This window comes from Mesocricetus auratus, unplaced genomic scaffold (genome assembly GCF_017639785.1).
Source record: "Mesocricetus auratus isolate SY011 unplaced genomic scaffold, BCM_Maur_2.0 Super-Scaffold_100007, whole genome shotgun sequence".
Classification (NCBI taxonomy): domain Eukaryota; kingdom Metazoa; phylum Chordata; class Mammalia; order Rodentia; family Cricetidae; genus Mesocricetus; species Mesocricetus auratus.
Window position 1 is genome coordinate 78,176,201 of NW_024429191.1, and position 16,475 is coordinate 78,192,675.

The 16,475-nt window shown below is 50.1% G+C and overlaps 2 protein-coding genes across 3 annotated transcripts in view; one reads left to right on the plus strand and one right to left on the minus strand.

Annotated features, from left to right (window-relative positions):
* Positions 1 to 743: 743 nt before the first annotated feature.
* Positions 744 to 7,197, plus strand: LOC101830936 (2',3'-cyclic nucleotide 3' phosphodiesterase). 2 transcript variants are annotated; one of them, XM_005087385.4, is made up of 4 exons: positions 744 to 901; positions 2,048 to 2,717; positions 4,682 to 4,821; positions 5,766 to 7,197. In XM_005087385.4, the coding sequence occupies exons 1-4, from the start codon at positions 899 to 901 to the stop codon at positions 6,213 to 6,215; spliced, it is 1,263 nt and encodes a 420-aa protein (XP_005087442.1). In that variant the 5' UTR covers positions 744 to 898; the 3' UTR covers positions 6,216 to 7,197. The 2 variants fall into 2 exon arrangements, with proteins under 2 accessions (XP_005087442.1, XP_012981663.1); XM_013126209.3 differs by lacking the exon at positions 744 to 901 and adding an exon at positions 1,614 to 1,930.
* A 954-nt stretch (positions 7,198 to 8,151) lies between these two features.
* Dnajc7 (DnaJ heat shock protein family (Hsp40) member C7) overlaps positions 8,152 to 16,475 on the minus strand; it is a 37,172-nt gene continuing 28,848 nt past the window's right edge. The window contains 8 exon segments of the mRNA XM_005087386.4: positions 8,152 to 8,478; positions 8,889 to 8,951; positions 9,610 to 9,762; positions 9,949 to 10,095; positions 10,392 to 10,465; positions 14,598 to 14,689; positions 15,289 to 15,453; positions 15,788 to 15,941. Of these exon segments, the coding sequence (XP_005087443.1) occupies positions 8,441 to 8,478; positions 8,889 to 8,951; positions 9,610 to 9,762; positions 9,949 to 10,095; positions 10,392 to 10,465; positions 14,598 to 14,689; positions 15,289 to 15,453; positions 15,788 to 15,941 (886 nt within the window). The 3' untranslated portion in view covers positions 8,152 to 8,440.

Consider the following 16,475-nt stretch of genomic DNA (forward strand, 5'->3'; position numbering starts at 1 on the left):
AGCCTGGAGAACAGAGGCGTTTCTGCCTGCTTCTCCGCCATTGGCTCGCTTTCCGCAGGATGTTCTATGTGGAGAGTACAAGGTGGTGCGGGTGGGGTACACAGAAACCACATTAAACACACACACACACACACACACACACACACACACACATACACACACACACACACACACCTCAGCCAGAAGCATAACTACAGACGCCAAAAAGCAAGGTTGTACATTTAGGGACTTTTCCATAATACGGACTTTGATGGATTAGGTCTTTGTTTTTGTTTTGGCAGGTGGTGCTGCCTGGTCTCATGCCCTGAATGGCATGTCCACCAAGGTTTCATTTGTATTAGTCTAGGGGCCTGTTAGAGAAATGTAAAGGATTTGACTTTGCCACACGCACGCCTTTATTTCACTCATTTCCTCCTAACCTGCCTGGGGACGCGGGAAAGGCAACTGTTTCCTGTTTTAAGAGTTAATCTTTCTCCTCTAGAAGTGACCCGGCACTTAATCCCGGCACTCCCAGACAGGCAGAGACAGGCAGATCTCTGTGAGTACCAGGCCAGCCTGGTCTGCAGAGAAAGTTCTGTCTCCGAGGGGAAAGAAGTTAATCTTTAACTTTTAAGTGACAAAGAGGTGGCCGACTCTTGTGTCAGAGAGAGTCCAGGTGCGCCTTTGGGCTCAACCAAGGCTCAGACCGCTGCTTCCCAGTACCCTGGTTTCGATTCCCCGGGAGCGCGTGCGCAGAGGCTCGGGATAACCCCGCCCCTCCGCGCCCCGCCCCCCGGGCTATGAAAGGCGCCCGGCGTGGGGGTCCCGACACCCCAAGACGCCCGTGTCCCTCGCGCAGGCGGGCGGCCCCGGAGACATAGTGCCCGCAAAGGCGGTGACGGCTGTGCGCCCACTCATCATGGTGAGCGCAGCGCACGCGTGGGGGTCTGGGCGGGAGAGAGACTATATCAGTAAGCGACAGTCTTGGGGATGCTTGGGCAAAAGTGGCTTGCAAATGAAGGCCCCAGGCTTCGGAGTTGGAAGTCCAACTTCTGGGCCCTCCGGGGCAGCGCAAAGGCAGGGGGAGTGGGGAAGCTTGGCGGTGGGAGGTGTCTCAAAGCTTCCGGAGAAGAAAATCCCTAGGCTCCCTGGCGACACCAGCTGGCAAGTGGGTCTGGGCCCCCGGGGTACACCAGAGCTCAGGGGTACTGCACAGACCGCCCTGGGAGTTGGTTCTCAGCGCAGGGCCGTAAAGAAGCCATAAGCCAGCTAAATTTTCCGGTGTACACCAAAGGCGGAAGCCAGCGGGGGAGACAGTTGAAACGTGTTGCTTTTGTCAGAGAGGTATAGCTAACACACAGCAAAGAAGGGGGGCAGAAATTTCTGAATCCAGGTGCCCTGTGCCCCCTAGTCCTACAGACCACGGAGGGGGTACCGAGAGGGCAGAGGAGGAGGTGGCTGTGAATGAGGCCCTTTGTCCAATGCTCTCCTGCCCTGCCCCCCAACAGCCCTCTGTGGCACCATTGTCCCCCACACCCAGACAAGAGAGTATTATCTGTTGATGCCATTGTTGGGTGGAGGGAGGCGGTCTTTGGGTCACCCTCCTCTGCCCTCACCCTCCTCTGCACACTCAGAGAACCAGGGCAGCCGTGGCTTTGCCCATACATAGAGCCTCAGGCCTCCAAATAGGACATCCTTAAGAGGTGCCCAGAATATATAAGTTAGGGCCGGCGGGGAGCAACAGGCATTTGCTTCCCTTGCATGCACTGCTACCAAGGTGTTTTCTCCAAGGGACAGCAGAGAGCGATCCTCGGAGCCAGGGGGATAAGAGGTTAGGTAGTGTCACTGAGGTTCCCTCTACTCACCACAGCCCTGCTGCTGAAGATACTGAAGGACCAACTGGGAGGAAAAAAGCCACCAGTCCCTGCTGGAGAAAGCACCACCACCCAAGGTGCTTTAATTTAGGCCTGGGGATTCCTGAGCTGGCAACTGGTCCCTCTTTGGGAGAACTGGGCCAAAGAGGAGGGTTTGGTGCCTGTGGGCTGACTTTTCTTCCCTCCTGACACAGAACACAAGCTTTTCCCGAAGGAGCCACACATTCCTGCCCAAGATCTTCTTCCGAAAAATGTCATCCTCAGGAGCCAAGGACAAGCCAGAGCTGCAGTTCCCCTTCCTCCAGGATGAAGACACAGTGGCCACGCTGCATGAGTGCAAGACCCTGTTCATCCTGCGTGGCCTGCCAGGCAGCGGCAAGTCCACCCTGGCTCGCCTCATCGTGGATAAGTACCACAATGGGACCAAGGTGGTATCTGCCGATACTTACAAGATCAACCCTGGTTATCGAGCAGACTTCTCCGAGGAGTACAAGCGGCTGGACGAGGACCTGGCTGCCTACTGCCGCCGGGACATCAGGGTTCTTGTGCTTGATGACACCAACCATGAGCGGGAGCGACTGGATCAGCTCTTTGAAATGGCTGATCAGTACCAGTACCAGGTGGTGCTGGTGGAGCCCAAGACAGCATGGCGACTAGACTGTGCCCAGCTCAAGGAGAAGAGTCAGTGGCAGCTGTCGGCCGAAGAGCTGAAGAAGCTGAAGCCCGGGTTGGAGAAGGACTTCCTGCCACTCTACTTTGGCTGGTTCCTGACCAAAAAGAGTTCTGAGACCCTCCGCAAAGCTGGCCAGGTCTTCCTGGAGGAGCTGGGGAATCACAAGGCTTTCAAGAAGGAGCTCCGACACTGTAGGTGTTTGTGGGGAGGGAGCAGGGCCGCTAAATCCTTCTGTCTGCCTGGGTCAGAGAGCCCTCTCCCCTCCCCCGCCTTGCCAGGCATTGGGTGCTGTTGGGCTTCAGGGATGGGGTGGGGGGTGGAGGATACAGGTGGTGGCCTCCAGGATAGCCGGAAGCAAGGCTTTAGTGGTAGAAGCAGGAGACACTATGGAGAAGGCCTGTCCAAGGCAACTTTCTTGCCACCTTCCTCCTCTCAGTCCAGCCTGGATGTAGACCACCATCCCTGTCTTGGAGGTAGGAAAACTAAGTAACTCTCAGCATAGGAAATGACACCATATGCTGTGACCTCCGAGGGAGGCCCTGGTCAAGACTGTCAAACTCATTTTTAGCAGCAGAAAACATGTTTCCAAGTAAAATATGAGATGCCTCAGCTACCAATAGTAGTAAGATCAAGCCTGTTGTGACTTCCCTGGGGCTGGTTTGCAGGCCTTTGACTCCCCATGGTGCTGCCATGGCATTCCCAGCTAGAGAACTCAGCTTCATGCCTTCCAGAACATTCTCTCCACACAAGAGCCCAGAAAGGATATGAGTTGTTACCCATACCTGGGTAAGATCCAGCAGGGTTCTCTCCTGGCAAGGGTTATTGGCTCCAGTGAACGAGTAGTTTTGGGGTAGGGAAGTCTCCTAATTTACCAGTGTCCCACAGGCTGTCATCCCCTAGCCCTTCTGTGCCTTTAAGTCTTTGTTTTTTGAGACAGTCTCCCTCTGTAGTCTTCCATGACTGGTCTGGAACTCACTACATTCATCAGCCTGGCCTCTGACTTAGAGTAATCCTCCTGCCCCTGCCTTCCCTTTACCATGCCTGGTCTCCTTTAACTCGTTGTTAGTGTCTCAATTTTTGCTGCTCTGAAAACTTGAAATAACTGTTTTGTTGTTAGATCACTCAGAGGTCCTTTGTGCCCGTGTGAGTTCTCAGAAAACTTGTTCACTCTACAAGGAGGATGCTTACTGGGAGCCAGCCCACTTCCTGTACAGAGTGAGGGGCAACCCTAAGAGCCAGGGCTTCTGGCCAGAGCTGGTGATGCTGGCTTGGGCATGCTTGCTTGCTGCCTTTGACCATAAACACCAGAATGCTCTTCTGCTCAGGGTGTGGCAGGAGGCAGCAGAGGTGATAACAAGGCATGCTCAGAGTAGAATATCCTGGAAGGGTTGAGCTTTGGGAACAAATAGGCAAAGGCTAGAGACTGAATACAGCCACAAAGCTTGGAGTGTGGAAGATCAGCTTTGACATTCTAGTCCTTAGCCAGCTCGTCCCAGAGTACCCAGGACCCTTCCTGTTCCAGACCCTTGGTATGCTCAACAAGCATGCCTGCGGGGCATTGGAGGGTAATTGGTGAAATGGTTGCTGTAATCTCAGGCCCTGAGGAATTTGGGGTTATACAACTGAAACTTGCAGTGGACTGACAGGGGTCAACCATGTGTCCCATGTGGCTAGTAAGTGGCAAGATGTGTTTCATTTTCCCGTGTACCACCCTGCCATCCAGCTTTCCATTCCAGGTATGCTGCTAGTCCTTGGCTAGAATTGCCCAGCCTATTGCATGTCTTAGAACTCAGAGACGTAAAGATCTATATGGGGTAAAACCAGCATGGTTAGAGTTTAAAGTGTTCCCCCACCCAGCATTGACTCCAAGACCCTATGCATCTAGGTGAGCATCCCAACTCCCCCCTCCCCCAAGAACTAACTGGTCCTCTTGCATCTTCTTTCCCAATGCTAGGGATTCAACTCAGGTCATTGTGCACGCTAGGTCAGCACTCTGCCGACTGAGCTAGCTATACATCTCCAGCTAGCAAATGAGCGAAGCTCAGTGGACTGCCTGAGAACATCTTAGTGAAGGCCTCTGCCCCTCTGGGCTTGCAGTTTCTGTAGGTGTTGGTAGGCCCAGCTCACTGCTGTGACCAGATCTTCTCTTCTGCAGTTATTTCCGGAGATGAACCCAAGGAGAAACTTGAACTGGTCAGCTACTTTGGGAAGAGACCCCCAGGAGTGCTGCACTGTACAACCAAATTTTGTGACTACGGGAAGGCCACTGGGGCAGAAGAATATGCCCAACAGGATGTGAGTTCTCCCCAGGGATGACCCGGTGGAGGATGGGAGGGTGAGTGGGTTCAAGTATCTTCTGGAGCCGTGGCACGGGGCAGAGACATCACAGTGGCTGGAGAAGTATGGCCTCCTATCTTTGGCTTAGTCTCTGCTCTTGTTTCCCTCTTGGGGACTTACTAGTTCATCTGTCCCCAGAACCTGCTCAGGGGTCTTTTCCCTCAAGTAGATTCATGGAGAATACCAGGCAGCTGCAGGGTCCTACTCTGGCCTCTTGAACCCATGTTAAGTCCCAGAGTCCCAGGAGTCCATTTAAGTCCTGTATTCCATCCAGAGAGCCTGTGGCACTGGGCTCTAGTCTACCTCGAGGCCTTGCCTTGCTCCAGAGTGAAGGAGTAGCTCAGGATAGTGACACACTGATTCCTGAACCCTTAGCACACAGCACACAGCCAGCACAGCCGTCCCCCACTCCAGCCATGTCGCCCAGTTCCTAACTTGCTTTACCATTGCCTTCCCAGCAGCCATTTGCTGTAGCTCCCTTACTGGCCAATCCTTTCTGTTGTCCAGTTAGCAATGCCAGCCACGCACCCGTCACACTGTCAGGTATGGCCAGAGGTATAAGCAGATGGAAACCACAGTGCATTGGGTAGTTGTGAAATAATAGTAGTAGCTGATCTGGGCTCTTCACCCACAACTGTTAATCCTGTTTCCCCAAAGGTAGGCTCTAGTGTTACCCCTCTCTCACAAGGGAATAACCAAGGCAGAGAGGCTAGCTAGCAGCACACTCAGACAGAGCCTTGTGTCTGGTGCCTGAGAGCCTTTGCCCAACATTAGCTTGAATGGCTTATGTCTGTTTGATCTGCCTTTTAAAAAGACCCCTGCATAGCCACACTCACTTTCTTCTCTGGGGGTGGTCTACCCTTGCCAGCTGTCCCTCGAACTTGAACCCCCTCTCTCCATAGGTGGTGAAGAGATCTTACAGCAAGGCCTTCAAACTGTCCATCTCGGCCCTCTTTGTGACACCCAAGACGGCTGGGGCCCAGGTGGTGTTGAATGAGCAGCAGCTGCTCTTGTGGCCAAGTGACGTGGACAAGCCATCTTCCTCTGAGAGCCTGCCCCCAGGGAGCCGAGCTCACATCACCCTGGGTTGTGCAGCTGACGTGCAACCTGTGCAGACAGGCCTTGACCTCTTAGAGATTTTGCAGCAAGAGAAGGGGGGCAGCCGAGGTGAGGAGGTGGGCGAGATCTCCCGGGGCAAGCTCTATTCCTTGGGCAAAGGGCGTTGGATGCTGACCTTGGCTAAGAAGATAGAGGTCAAGGCCATCTTCACAGGGTACTATGGGAAGGGCAAACCTGTACCCACGCATGGTGGCCGGAAGGGGGGTGCCATGCAGGTTTGCACCATCATCTGAGGATTCACACCTCTCTATCCCTTCTGCTCTCCAGAAGAGAGAGGTGGACAGGGCGACATGCCTTCCACTTGACTTTTAAGATTTTGTTTTGTTTTTTATTCGAAGCTAACCTCTCTGTAACTTTTTAAGAGTCTGTAAAGTAACTGCCCAGTCCCTTCTTGCCCACCCTCTTCCCCTTAACACCCGAGCTCGCAACACAGGCAGGTGGGTAGACGAAGACACCATTCAGGAACCTGGACCAGTGGTGATAATAAAAGGCTGGAGCCACATCTGCCCTGCGTCCAGGAGCTGGTTAGCCCTCCTTTGGCCCCTGGCCAAATGCCCATCCTGAGCTGGGCACACCTCAGAGCTGCCACATCATGCTTAGGACAGTGCTACTGCCACAGGAAAACAGTGGTAGCTCAAGGGGTCGGATCCCTCGGTGCCAGTCTTGTTTTTAATCATTATAGTGCCTAGGAAGGCTTGTGCTATTTGCTGGTGACCTTTGGTCATTCCTAAGCCCCTGTCACCTCCTTCACACCGTGACTAGGTGAAGAGTGTGATCGCTAGGGGAGAAAGTGGAATTACCAGAAGCCACGATCTCTGGCTTCCCACTGGGCTTCCCCCCTTCACAGTAGTATGTTTCTGCTGTGTAGGCAAGAGACCAAGGACATGGCCTGAGAAGCTCCAGCTTGGCTTTCCACCAAGCCCATTCTGCATCCATGGTGCCTCTGGGCCTCCTCTAAAGGAGGGTGGTGGGTACCAAGAGCCAATGGAGGGGACCCTGAACTGGCAAGAGTATGCCCAATCTCCTGCTCTGGAGAAGTTGAACAAGGCCATGTGTTGTGGTCCCTGGAATCTCTCACTCTGCCTTTGCTCAGTAACAGGACCTTGCTAATTGATTGGGTTGTCACCCAAGTATCTGGGGTTTATGTTCCTACCCTGGTTTTGCCCACCTCAGCAACTTCTAAGACTGATACCGAAATAAATCACATTAATCCCAGCTGTGTGCAGTCACTCTTGGCCTTCTATGTCCAGCTCAGTCTTCCCTGGGGCCAGGGCTGGGTACATTAACACTAGCTTTGTCCCACAGCTTGGGGCCATCGGTCCTGTCTCCCTTCTGCTGACTGGGCACAGCTGTGATGAGGCTGGGCAGCGGAACAGTGCTAGCTTTCATGAAGCAGAAGGGCAAGGCTGGCTTCAGACTCATGCACAAGGTGGGGTTGGCTGGGAGCCAGGAACTAGAGCACAAAGCCTTTATCTGAAGCTAAGGCAACCATATGCAGGTGTCCTTGGTCCAATCAGAGACCTCTCGGCAGGGCCCAGAGTTTCCAGCGTGGGCTTTGTAGGGTCTCTGGGGAAGGCCACCTTAAGTTAGTGTTCTTCAAACACAAGAGAAGACCTACAGCAGCCCCTCCAGGCTCACGGGGGCCCTACCCTAACCATTCTGCCACTTGTTAGCACCTGCAGCCTAGCTTCAAAGCCACCCGAGTCTGCCCAGAACAGTAATTTGACTGAGCAGTGTGACAAGGCTACAAGTTCCTTCTCCACTTTGCCTCCTGTTAAGCAGGAAATGAGACCAGTCACACATTTGCAGAGAGTGTAATTTCCAATAGCATGGGCCTTAAGAGCCAGCGACCGGGCTCGAGCTCTGGAGCTGCCTGGCATGCTTTAAAAGAGCCTGGAGGTCAGGAGCAGAATCTTGTTTTCATGTCCATGTCCCTCAAGCCTACAGTGACAGTAAGAAATATAGAAGCATGCCGGTGTGGTGGCTCAAGCTGTAATCTTAGTACTGCAAAGGGCTGAGGCAGGAGGACTGCCCTGAGCTCCAGGACAGCCTAAGCCTACGTTGTGAGACCATGTAAAACACAGCAAAAGCAAAGCGCGCGCGCGCACGCACACTGGGCACCTATGCTCCTGCGTGAACTTCAGGTACACAGCAGTTACCACACACAGCTAAGGACCAAAAAAATGATCAAAACATTTTATTTTCTTTTTTAATAAAGTTAAACAATACAACAAAAATTCACAAGCTGCCTCCCTGTCTACCCCTGGCTTCCCTCCCCTCCCCAGTCCTCAGCGCTGGCTCCCTTTCCTTCACCCCACTCATACAGACACAGGGCACCCAACTGAGAAAACGAAACTGCTCTAAATACACGGGGACATGATGGAGGGGGTGAACCGTCCACACTCATGGGTAAACTGAGCAAGTCTGCATTTTCTGGGTTCTCAGTAGTTGCCCTTCATTAGCCAAACTGAAAGAAGAAATTCCCTGGGCCAGATGCTGAAAGGGAAAAGAAAGGCTTGTTAGTTGCTCTGTGGATTTTCTTAGGAAAACCACGGTTGTTATAGAAGTCTTCAAGGACAGCTTAATCCAAACACAGAGACTCCAAGGGTACCAACCAAACAGTCTGAGCCATGAGGGCAAGGACTAGCATGCAAGGTGCACCCTACCACTGGGCTGGAGTGCATTTTATGTGTAGCTTCTGAACACCTTTACTCTCGTGGAGAAGGCTTGCTATTAAGGGACTTGGTGAAGCTTCTCTGACCCCACCAAGTGCACTGAGAATGGCTCCAGACAAGATAAGCCTAAGCCTCGCCTCAGCCACACTAGAGTCCATACATGTCCTACTGAACAAGGGACCAGTGCTGGCTCATCACCTGGGAGCTCTCAAGAGCAACAGGCATACCCACCTTCAAAGCTGAAGCCCCCAGGGCCACCGAAGAATGCCTTGAAGATGTTGTTTGCATCAAAATCTGGTGAGAAGCATGGAAGGGACAAAAAAGGGGAAAGTCAGAAGGGTCTGAGGAACCAGATGCAGAAGAACTCTGAGTATCACTTCCCTTCCCATCACTGCAGCCTAGATGTTAGCAAACCTCTCCCCACCCCACCCCAGGCAGAGCCTGCTGCTGACCCCAGCCAGCCCTGGCATGTTCTCTGCCCTAGAGCTCGGGGCAGGTGCAGTCCAGAAGGAAAATCTTCTCTGCTCAACATGCTCTGCCTACTGTCTCCTTACTTAGAAATGTCATCTGCACTATGCTGCCTTCCTATAACACTGGGGCTGTTACTGAGAAGGCTCAGCTATCACCTGAGTGACAACAAAATCAACACAGCAGACCTGGAGATCCCAACCCCTGGAACTAGCATGTGCTCTTTTGCTCTTTTCTTCCAGACCACAGCAGTTCTGAAGGCTCCTGTCCTAGGTCATCTCTTTTTTTTTTTGACAGCCTATTAAATAGTCTTACATCACTGGCTGACCACTTACAGACTTCCCCTCTAGAATGTCCCAGTTCAGCTGCCCAGAGGACAGAAGCCTTGGCAACAACAACAGGGCCCTTTCTGGTGGTTTTTTTTTTGGGGGGGGGGGGGGGTTTGTAGGGACCATCCTCATTCCAGGTGCCCAAACCAACTCACCGCCCATATTCATGCCCTCCTCATCCAGGTCCTGTCCACTGTCATAACGAGTCTTTTTCTTGGGGTCAGAGAGGATGGTAAAGGCCTCTCCCACTTCCTTGAACTTCTTCTCCTCCTCCTTCTGAACCTCGGCACTGGCCCCACTGTGCCGATCTGGAGGATTCAGTGAAACCAGGGTCACACAAAAACAAAGTCCGTTTATGTCCAAGTCTGGCATGTGGCACATCCCACAATGTGTAGGACAGAGAGCTCAGCACCCCCTTCCCATGAAGAGAGTCTCCCAGGTGCCCACTGCATGCACCCGTGAGTTCTTCCTGCTGCACCTTCTGCAGCGCTCACCTGGATGGTGCATCAAGGCCCGTTTCCGGTACGCTTTCTTGATCTCATCCTCAGAGGCATTCTTGTCAACCCCCAGGATCTTGTAGTAGTCTTTCCTCTTGCTCTTCTTCAGCTCCAGCTGTGCACTCTTAAGCAGCTGTTTGTGTTCTGGAGGGAGACAGGCGGCATCAACAGACACATCCAACTGCTTCCCTTGCTGGGTCCCAGCCCAGCTGCCCAGAGGGTAGACGCCTTGGTAACCACAAAAGAGGCTTTTTTGGTGTTTTCTTCTGAAGACAGAGGAAGTGAAAATGACAGGATGGAGCTAGAACCAGAATACAGGTGCCTAAGCCCCCACCCAGGAACTGTTGATTGCCTAAGTGCTATATCAAATACTCTGACGTTTACATTTAGGACCCAGAAGACCACAGCTCCCTGAATCTGATGTCCCCGTGTTTTCATACCTTTAGTTTTCTCCGTCTGATACACTTTTTCATAGTCCCGCACAGCTTCTTCATACTGCTCTGTGTCCATGTAACTGAGAAGGAAGTACAGGGTAATACAGCATTCAGAGACAAAGAGCAATGGACTATGGGACCTTCTGGGGAGAAGGCATGGCTCACGTAAGAGATACATGCTTTCAGTAGGATGTTTCATCAAACAGTAGAATCCCGTATCTAAAAAATAAATTAACTTTCAGTTCCTCAAGGCAAAGAAGCCTCATGGCCTTTGCACCCAACCAGCAATCCTCTGCTAGAAGCACGCAGTGGCTAGGGAAGAAAGCTCTTGGTGACACAGCATTGCCGCCTCAGGAAAGGTATGTGAAGGCACCTACTTGACTACCCTGGACTGAAACATGAGAAAAATTGCTGTGAAGAGCTCTGAAATCTTCAGTGCCATAAACATGCAGGGCCAGCTCCAACCCAGGGTACAAGTGGGGTTAGTTGAGTCACAAAAGGATCAAGGTCAGGGTGGAAGCTGCTGCTGATTGCTTCCACTAAGATCAATCAGTCTCAGAGGTAGATGGGAGATAGGAGGGCCTCTCAACACAGTCTTGACTTGACTTCAAAAGCACAAAAGCAAAGAGGGATTCCTGGGCCAAAATGGGAGGACTGAGAGGAAAAGGCAGTATTAGGACTTTGAAAGTGTTTGAAAGTGTTGTTTCCCACAGAACTAAGTGGTATTCTTTTTTTTTTTTTTTTTTTTGGTTTTACGAGACAGGGTTTCTCTGTATTGTTTTGGAGACTATTGGTCCAGCCTGGCCTCGAACTCACAGAGATCTGCCTGCCTCTGCCTCCCTAGTGCTGGGATTAAAGGCATGCGCCACCACCGCCCGGCACTAAGTGGTATTCTTTTCCAAAAAAAATTACTTATATTTATTTTATGTGCATTGGTGTTTTTGCCTGCATGTATGTCTATGTGAGGGGTGTCAGATCTTGGAGTTACAGTTGTAAGCTGCCATGTGGGTGCTGGGAATTGAACCAGGGTCCTCTGAAAGAGCAACCAGTGCTCTTAACCACTGAACCACTTCTCCAGCCCATTAAGTTCTTATGACCTGATGTCACCAAGTCTGTCCTCTCCACCTAACAGACACAACATCTGCTAAGAATGGGAAGAGTTCACACAGCTGCTACACACCCAAGAGTCAGTTGACACCATCATGCCATCATTCCATTATACACAACAGCTTTGGAGGCCAGGCCAGGGAGACTGATACCACTGTGGCTGGCCAAAAAGAGATTTGGCATCTAAAGCATCTCTGAATTTCTGGAAACACATTCATCTATGACATTAAAAAACAAAAAAACCACAATGCCCTACAGACAGAGGGTACTAGGAAAACAGAGAAACAATTCACAGAACAAAGTGTCAGATAATCTGAAGTAAAATAATTTAACATTCATTGCTGGGTGGTGGTGGTGCACACCTTTAATCCCAGCACTCAGGAGGCAGAGGCAGGCAGCACTTTGAGGTCAGCCTGGTCTACAGAGTGAGTTCCAAAACAGCCAGAACTATAAAGAGAAACTCTGTCTCGAGAAACAAACAACAAATTTGATGCATGAGTAACCCTGAGATGAGCTCTAGGCCTGTGCATAATCTTTCTCATTTTCTAGATGGGCCGGCCTGGAACTTACTATGTAGCCCTAGCTGGCCCTGGCCCAGTCTTAGCCTCTGCAGTACTGGGATTACAGGAGTGAGTTGCCCATCAGGATCTGTATTATTTTGTACTTTCTAAATGTCAAAAATACCCTTCCAAGTCTCTCAAATGTTGAAGAAAAGGTAGAAAAACTAGGCTTTATGGGAAAGAGGAATCACTCTAGCTTGTGGCAAGAGGTGGCAAACAATCGTCATCTGCCCAACTTCAAGGCTGAGCTGAGCCCAACTGTACAGTGCCAGGCCTGTAGGAAGGCCACAGTTAATTGCTGGCAGCTACTACATTCTCAGACAACTATGCCAAAGTATCCACTGCCCCCCAACTCAGGTGGAGTTTCAGAGGCAAAGGCTCAAGGGCAGTTCTATCCATAACACAAAACAAGGACTTGTCAGATAGAGTAGACACTACAATTGAATAGACTCTACTGTTTTGCTGTTAGAGAGGTGGATCTCTGTGAGTTTAAGGCCAGCCTGGTCTGTCTACAGAGCCAGTTCCAGGACAGCCAGGGCTGTTACACAGAGAAACCCTGTCTCAACAAACAAACAAAATACATTTACTGTGTGCACTCTTGAATATGGATGGTTATGTGTAGGTCAGAGTTAATATTTCTTGGGAGTCAGTTCTCTGCTCCCACCATGTGGGTCCTGTGGATGGAGTTCAGGTTGTCCAGTATGGTGGTAGTCTCCTTTACCCAATGAGCCATCTCTGTAGCCCAGTCTTTAACTTTGATCCTCCTGCCCCAGCCTCTTGAGTGTTGGGATATAGGCACGTGACACCAAGCCCAATTTATACAGTGCCAGGGACTGAATCCAGGGCTCTGTGCATGGTAGGCAACCCTAATGACTTCATTTTTTTGTAGGGCAAGGAGCAGGGAGACATTAAACCCAAGGCTTCACACATGAGGGCAGCTCCATTTCTGTCTGATAGTAAGGTGTGAAGAAGGAATGAATAAGAGTTTCCCAGAATCAATAATACAATTCTTACAGTTCTCTTATCTCTGTGGTTTATTATAGTCAGGAATGAAATGGGCAATGGAGGAGTGATACCCAAGAGCTTCATTTTCCTTTATGAGCTTTAAAACCTGTGCCACTGTCCCAGGCTGAGATGGGGGAAAAAAATTGTAAGGCTGAGGATGTAGCTCAACTTGTATAGTGCTTTCCGAGCATGTCTAAAATTACATAAGAATGTGATGATGCAGGCCTGCAATCCCAGTACTTAGGAGTAGTGGGGACAGGAGGATCAGAAGTCTAAAGTCATCCTTGTTATATACATAAGTTTGAGACCAGCCTAGCCAATATTAAAGAGAAAAACAAAAACCACCACCACCAACAATAATAATAAAAATAAAAACCAAACCAAACCAACAACAATCAGGTGCCAGGTGTTAAACCTAGAGCTGTGGTATGTGCATGTTTCTGTGTGAACGCAGGCTCACACTCACCAAGGAACAACTAAGTGTTGGCCCTGCCTTCCACTTTGAGACAGGGTCTCTTGTTTACCATTCTATAATATGCCAGGCCAGCTGGCCCGTGAGCTGCTGGGGATTCACCTATATTCCCCTCCATCTCATTGTAGGAGTGCTGGAATTACAGACATCTGAATTTGTGTGGGTTCTGGAGATCTGATCCAGGTCCACACTGGCTGGCATCTCCCCATCCTTGTCCTATTTGTTTGAGACAAAGTCTTACACTGTAGCTCAGCCTGGTTTGGAATTAACTATGTAGCCCAAACTGGCTTTGTACTAACAGTGACTCTCCTGCCACAACCTCACCAGTGCTACAGTTATAGGCACATGCCTCCACACCTAGGCCAGAAGAAATACTTTTGAGAGATTCTGAATAAAATTCTCTGGGGGATGGATTCCAGAGTAAAATGAAGAAAAGGGCCGGGGAACACCTTGCATTGGGGGCAATATGGGTAGGCATGATTCTTGTCACTGAGCCCACCATGCTTGGAACACTTGGCATGGACTATTTATCCTGGGTCTATCAAAAGTATCAAAAGGATTTTTTCTATAGCTGCACCACTGAGCCAAGTGAAATGGCTTTCACCTGTACTTTCTCTACCCATGACAAACAGGCAGGTACAGCTCAACAGTCTCTAAACTCTTCCTCTTTCCTCTTCCAAGCATCATCCATCCATTCAATAAAACACTTACTGGGTGAGCACTGACTTGCCAAGCACTGCGCCAAGTTAGAGCGGAAGTGAACACCACAAAATAAAATCTCCAAAGGAAATGGACCACATGTTAACAAAAGGAATTTGGGTCAGGCATCAGAGAAAACTTACTGACCGTGAGGGGCGTTAGACACAGGCATGGGAGACTGAGGGAGCGTGTGCAATCTCCTCGGCTGGAGGTCTATAAAGATAGTCTAGGGCTGGAACAATCCCACCTAGAGGCAGGGGGAAGGACCAAATGACCTCACAATATCCCTGGGTCTGTTTCGTCAACCACAACGCAATTCCCCTAGTTGACCAGTGGCAACCCCATCCCCCACCCTCCAGAGGCACTCACCACTGAGCTCTTCTCAAGTAGGCTTTTATGTAGGTGTCATCTAGCTTCACCGCATTTGTACAGTCATCTATGGCATCATCTAGTTTTCTAAGCTTCAGGAGAGAGAGAGCAATCACACTTCACATCTTCACTGACACAGGGAGTCCAGAAACTGTGAACATGGCTAGATCCCTGTCTTACTCTGTTCTTGGTCACTAGGAAAGCCAGAGGACTAAGGACACCAAATTTCAAGCTGGTTTCTTTACTACGTGATAAAAGTCACAGCTACCAAAATAGCCAACAGAAGGGTGGGAGTGGGACCAGAAAGACTGCAATTTAACCACTAGGACTCTACAGAGCAGAAGTCTCATTTTCTTATGGTGCATAGGGTCACAGGACGACCCTGTCATTCTCAGCTGTACATGATGACCACCAGTTACTTGGGAATTAAAAAAGCCTGGTCAACACTGTCAATTTCCTCTACTCACTCCCAAAGAATAGACAAGGTAATCCTTGCTCAACAGGCACAAGAAGAGACAACAGAGGAGCAACAGTAGAGACAGTCTGCCAAGCTGCCCCTCAAGTTCTAAATGCCACACAAAAAAGGTGAATTAGCTTTTCACAAGACAGGGACAGCCCTCCCTCTTTTATCTGGTTTACTCTTGCTGAGCAGATCTCCAAAGACCTCTGACAACCCAGACCAAATGCTTACCTTGGAATTAACCGTACCCCGATTACAGTAGAGTTTAGCATTTGTTTTTATGTTGTTAGGGTCTATCCCCAAGGCTTCTGTGTACAGTTCATATGCTAGCTTGTAATTTCCTTCCTTAAACGCTTTATTCCCATCTTCTTTCTTGGCTTTAAGGGCTTTGGCATTCTAGAGAAAAAAGCAAGGGATGGTCAGTTCAATCCAGAAAGCCTCAGTTCACTCAACTGTGAGGACAGTATTCTCAATTTCTTCAATCCCAACAGTCTGGTAGGACATTGTCCCCCACCACCTAGACTACTCAGGGATGCTTCCAACAAACTGACAAGTGGAGCTGTCACATTCCTTTTGATTCTCAATTCTCCCAGTCTTCTCTTTTCCCACTTAGCTACCAGGGAAGGAACCCAGGGCCATGTATCACTTAGTCTCACTCTTAACTTAAGACATGACAGGAAGTTTTATGCCCACTCTGATTCTTCCGTTCATCACCATGATGAGAACTTACTCTACAGGCAACACAAGCCTTCTCGTGGTCAGGAGCCATCCTGAGAGCCTGCACAAAAAACTGAACTGCCTTCTCAATACAATCTTCATAATAAAGGCAAAGACCCCGGACATACAGAGCATCAGCATTGGTGGAATCCATTCGTAAAATGTCACTGCAATAAAAAGGACATACTCAGCTGTGGTTTGGAATGTCCTGACCATTTCTACCATCTGTGGTCAGACTGTTCCTTGATTAAAGCTCTAATATTCAAAGTATCCACAGGTAAACAGATTACCAAACCGTGTTAAGATAAACTACCTATAGCTATCCTCAAGAAAGTTTTCTTTCCTGATTCTCCCCACCTCCAGGAATGCCAGGGATTGAACCCAGGACTTGTACATGATAGGCAGGCACCTCACTGCTGAGCCAGTCTTTCTCCCCACCATCCCCACACATTTCTTGTGTCTCACAATCTTTTCTTTTGATTTTTTTCAAAACAGGCTTTCTCTGGTTAACAGTCCTAGCTGTCCTGGAACTCCCTCTGTAGACCAGGCTGGCCTCAAACTCACAGAGATCCACCAGCCTCTGCCTCCCGAGTGCTGGGATTAAAGGCGTGCGCCACCAACGCCCGGCTTATGTCTCACATCTTTTATTGGACTACAAGAGTGGGAAAACTACTGCCCACAGGGCTAAGTACTTCCTTTTA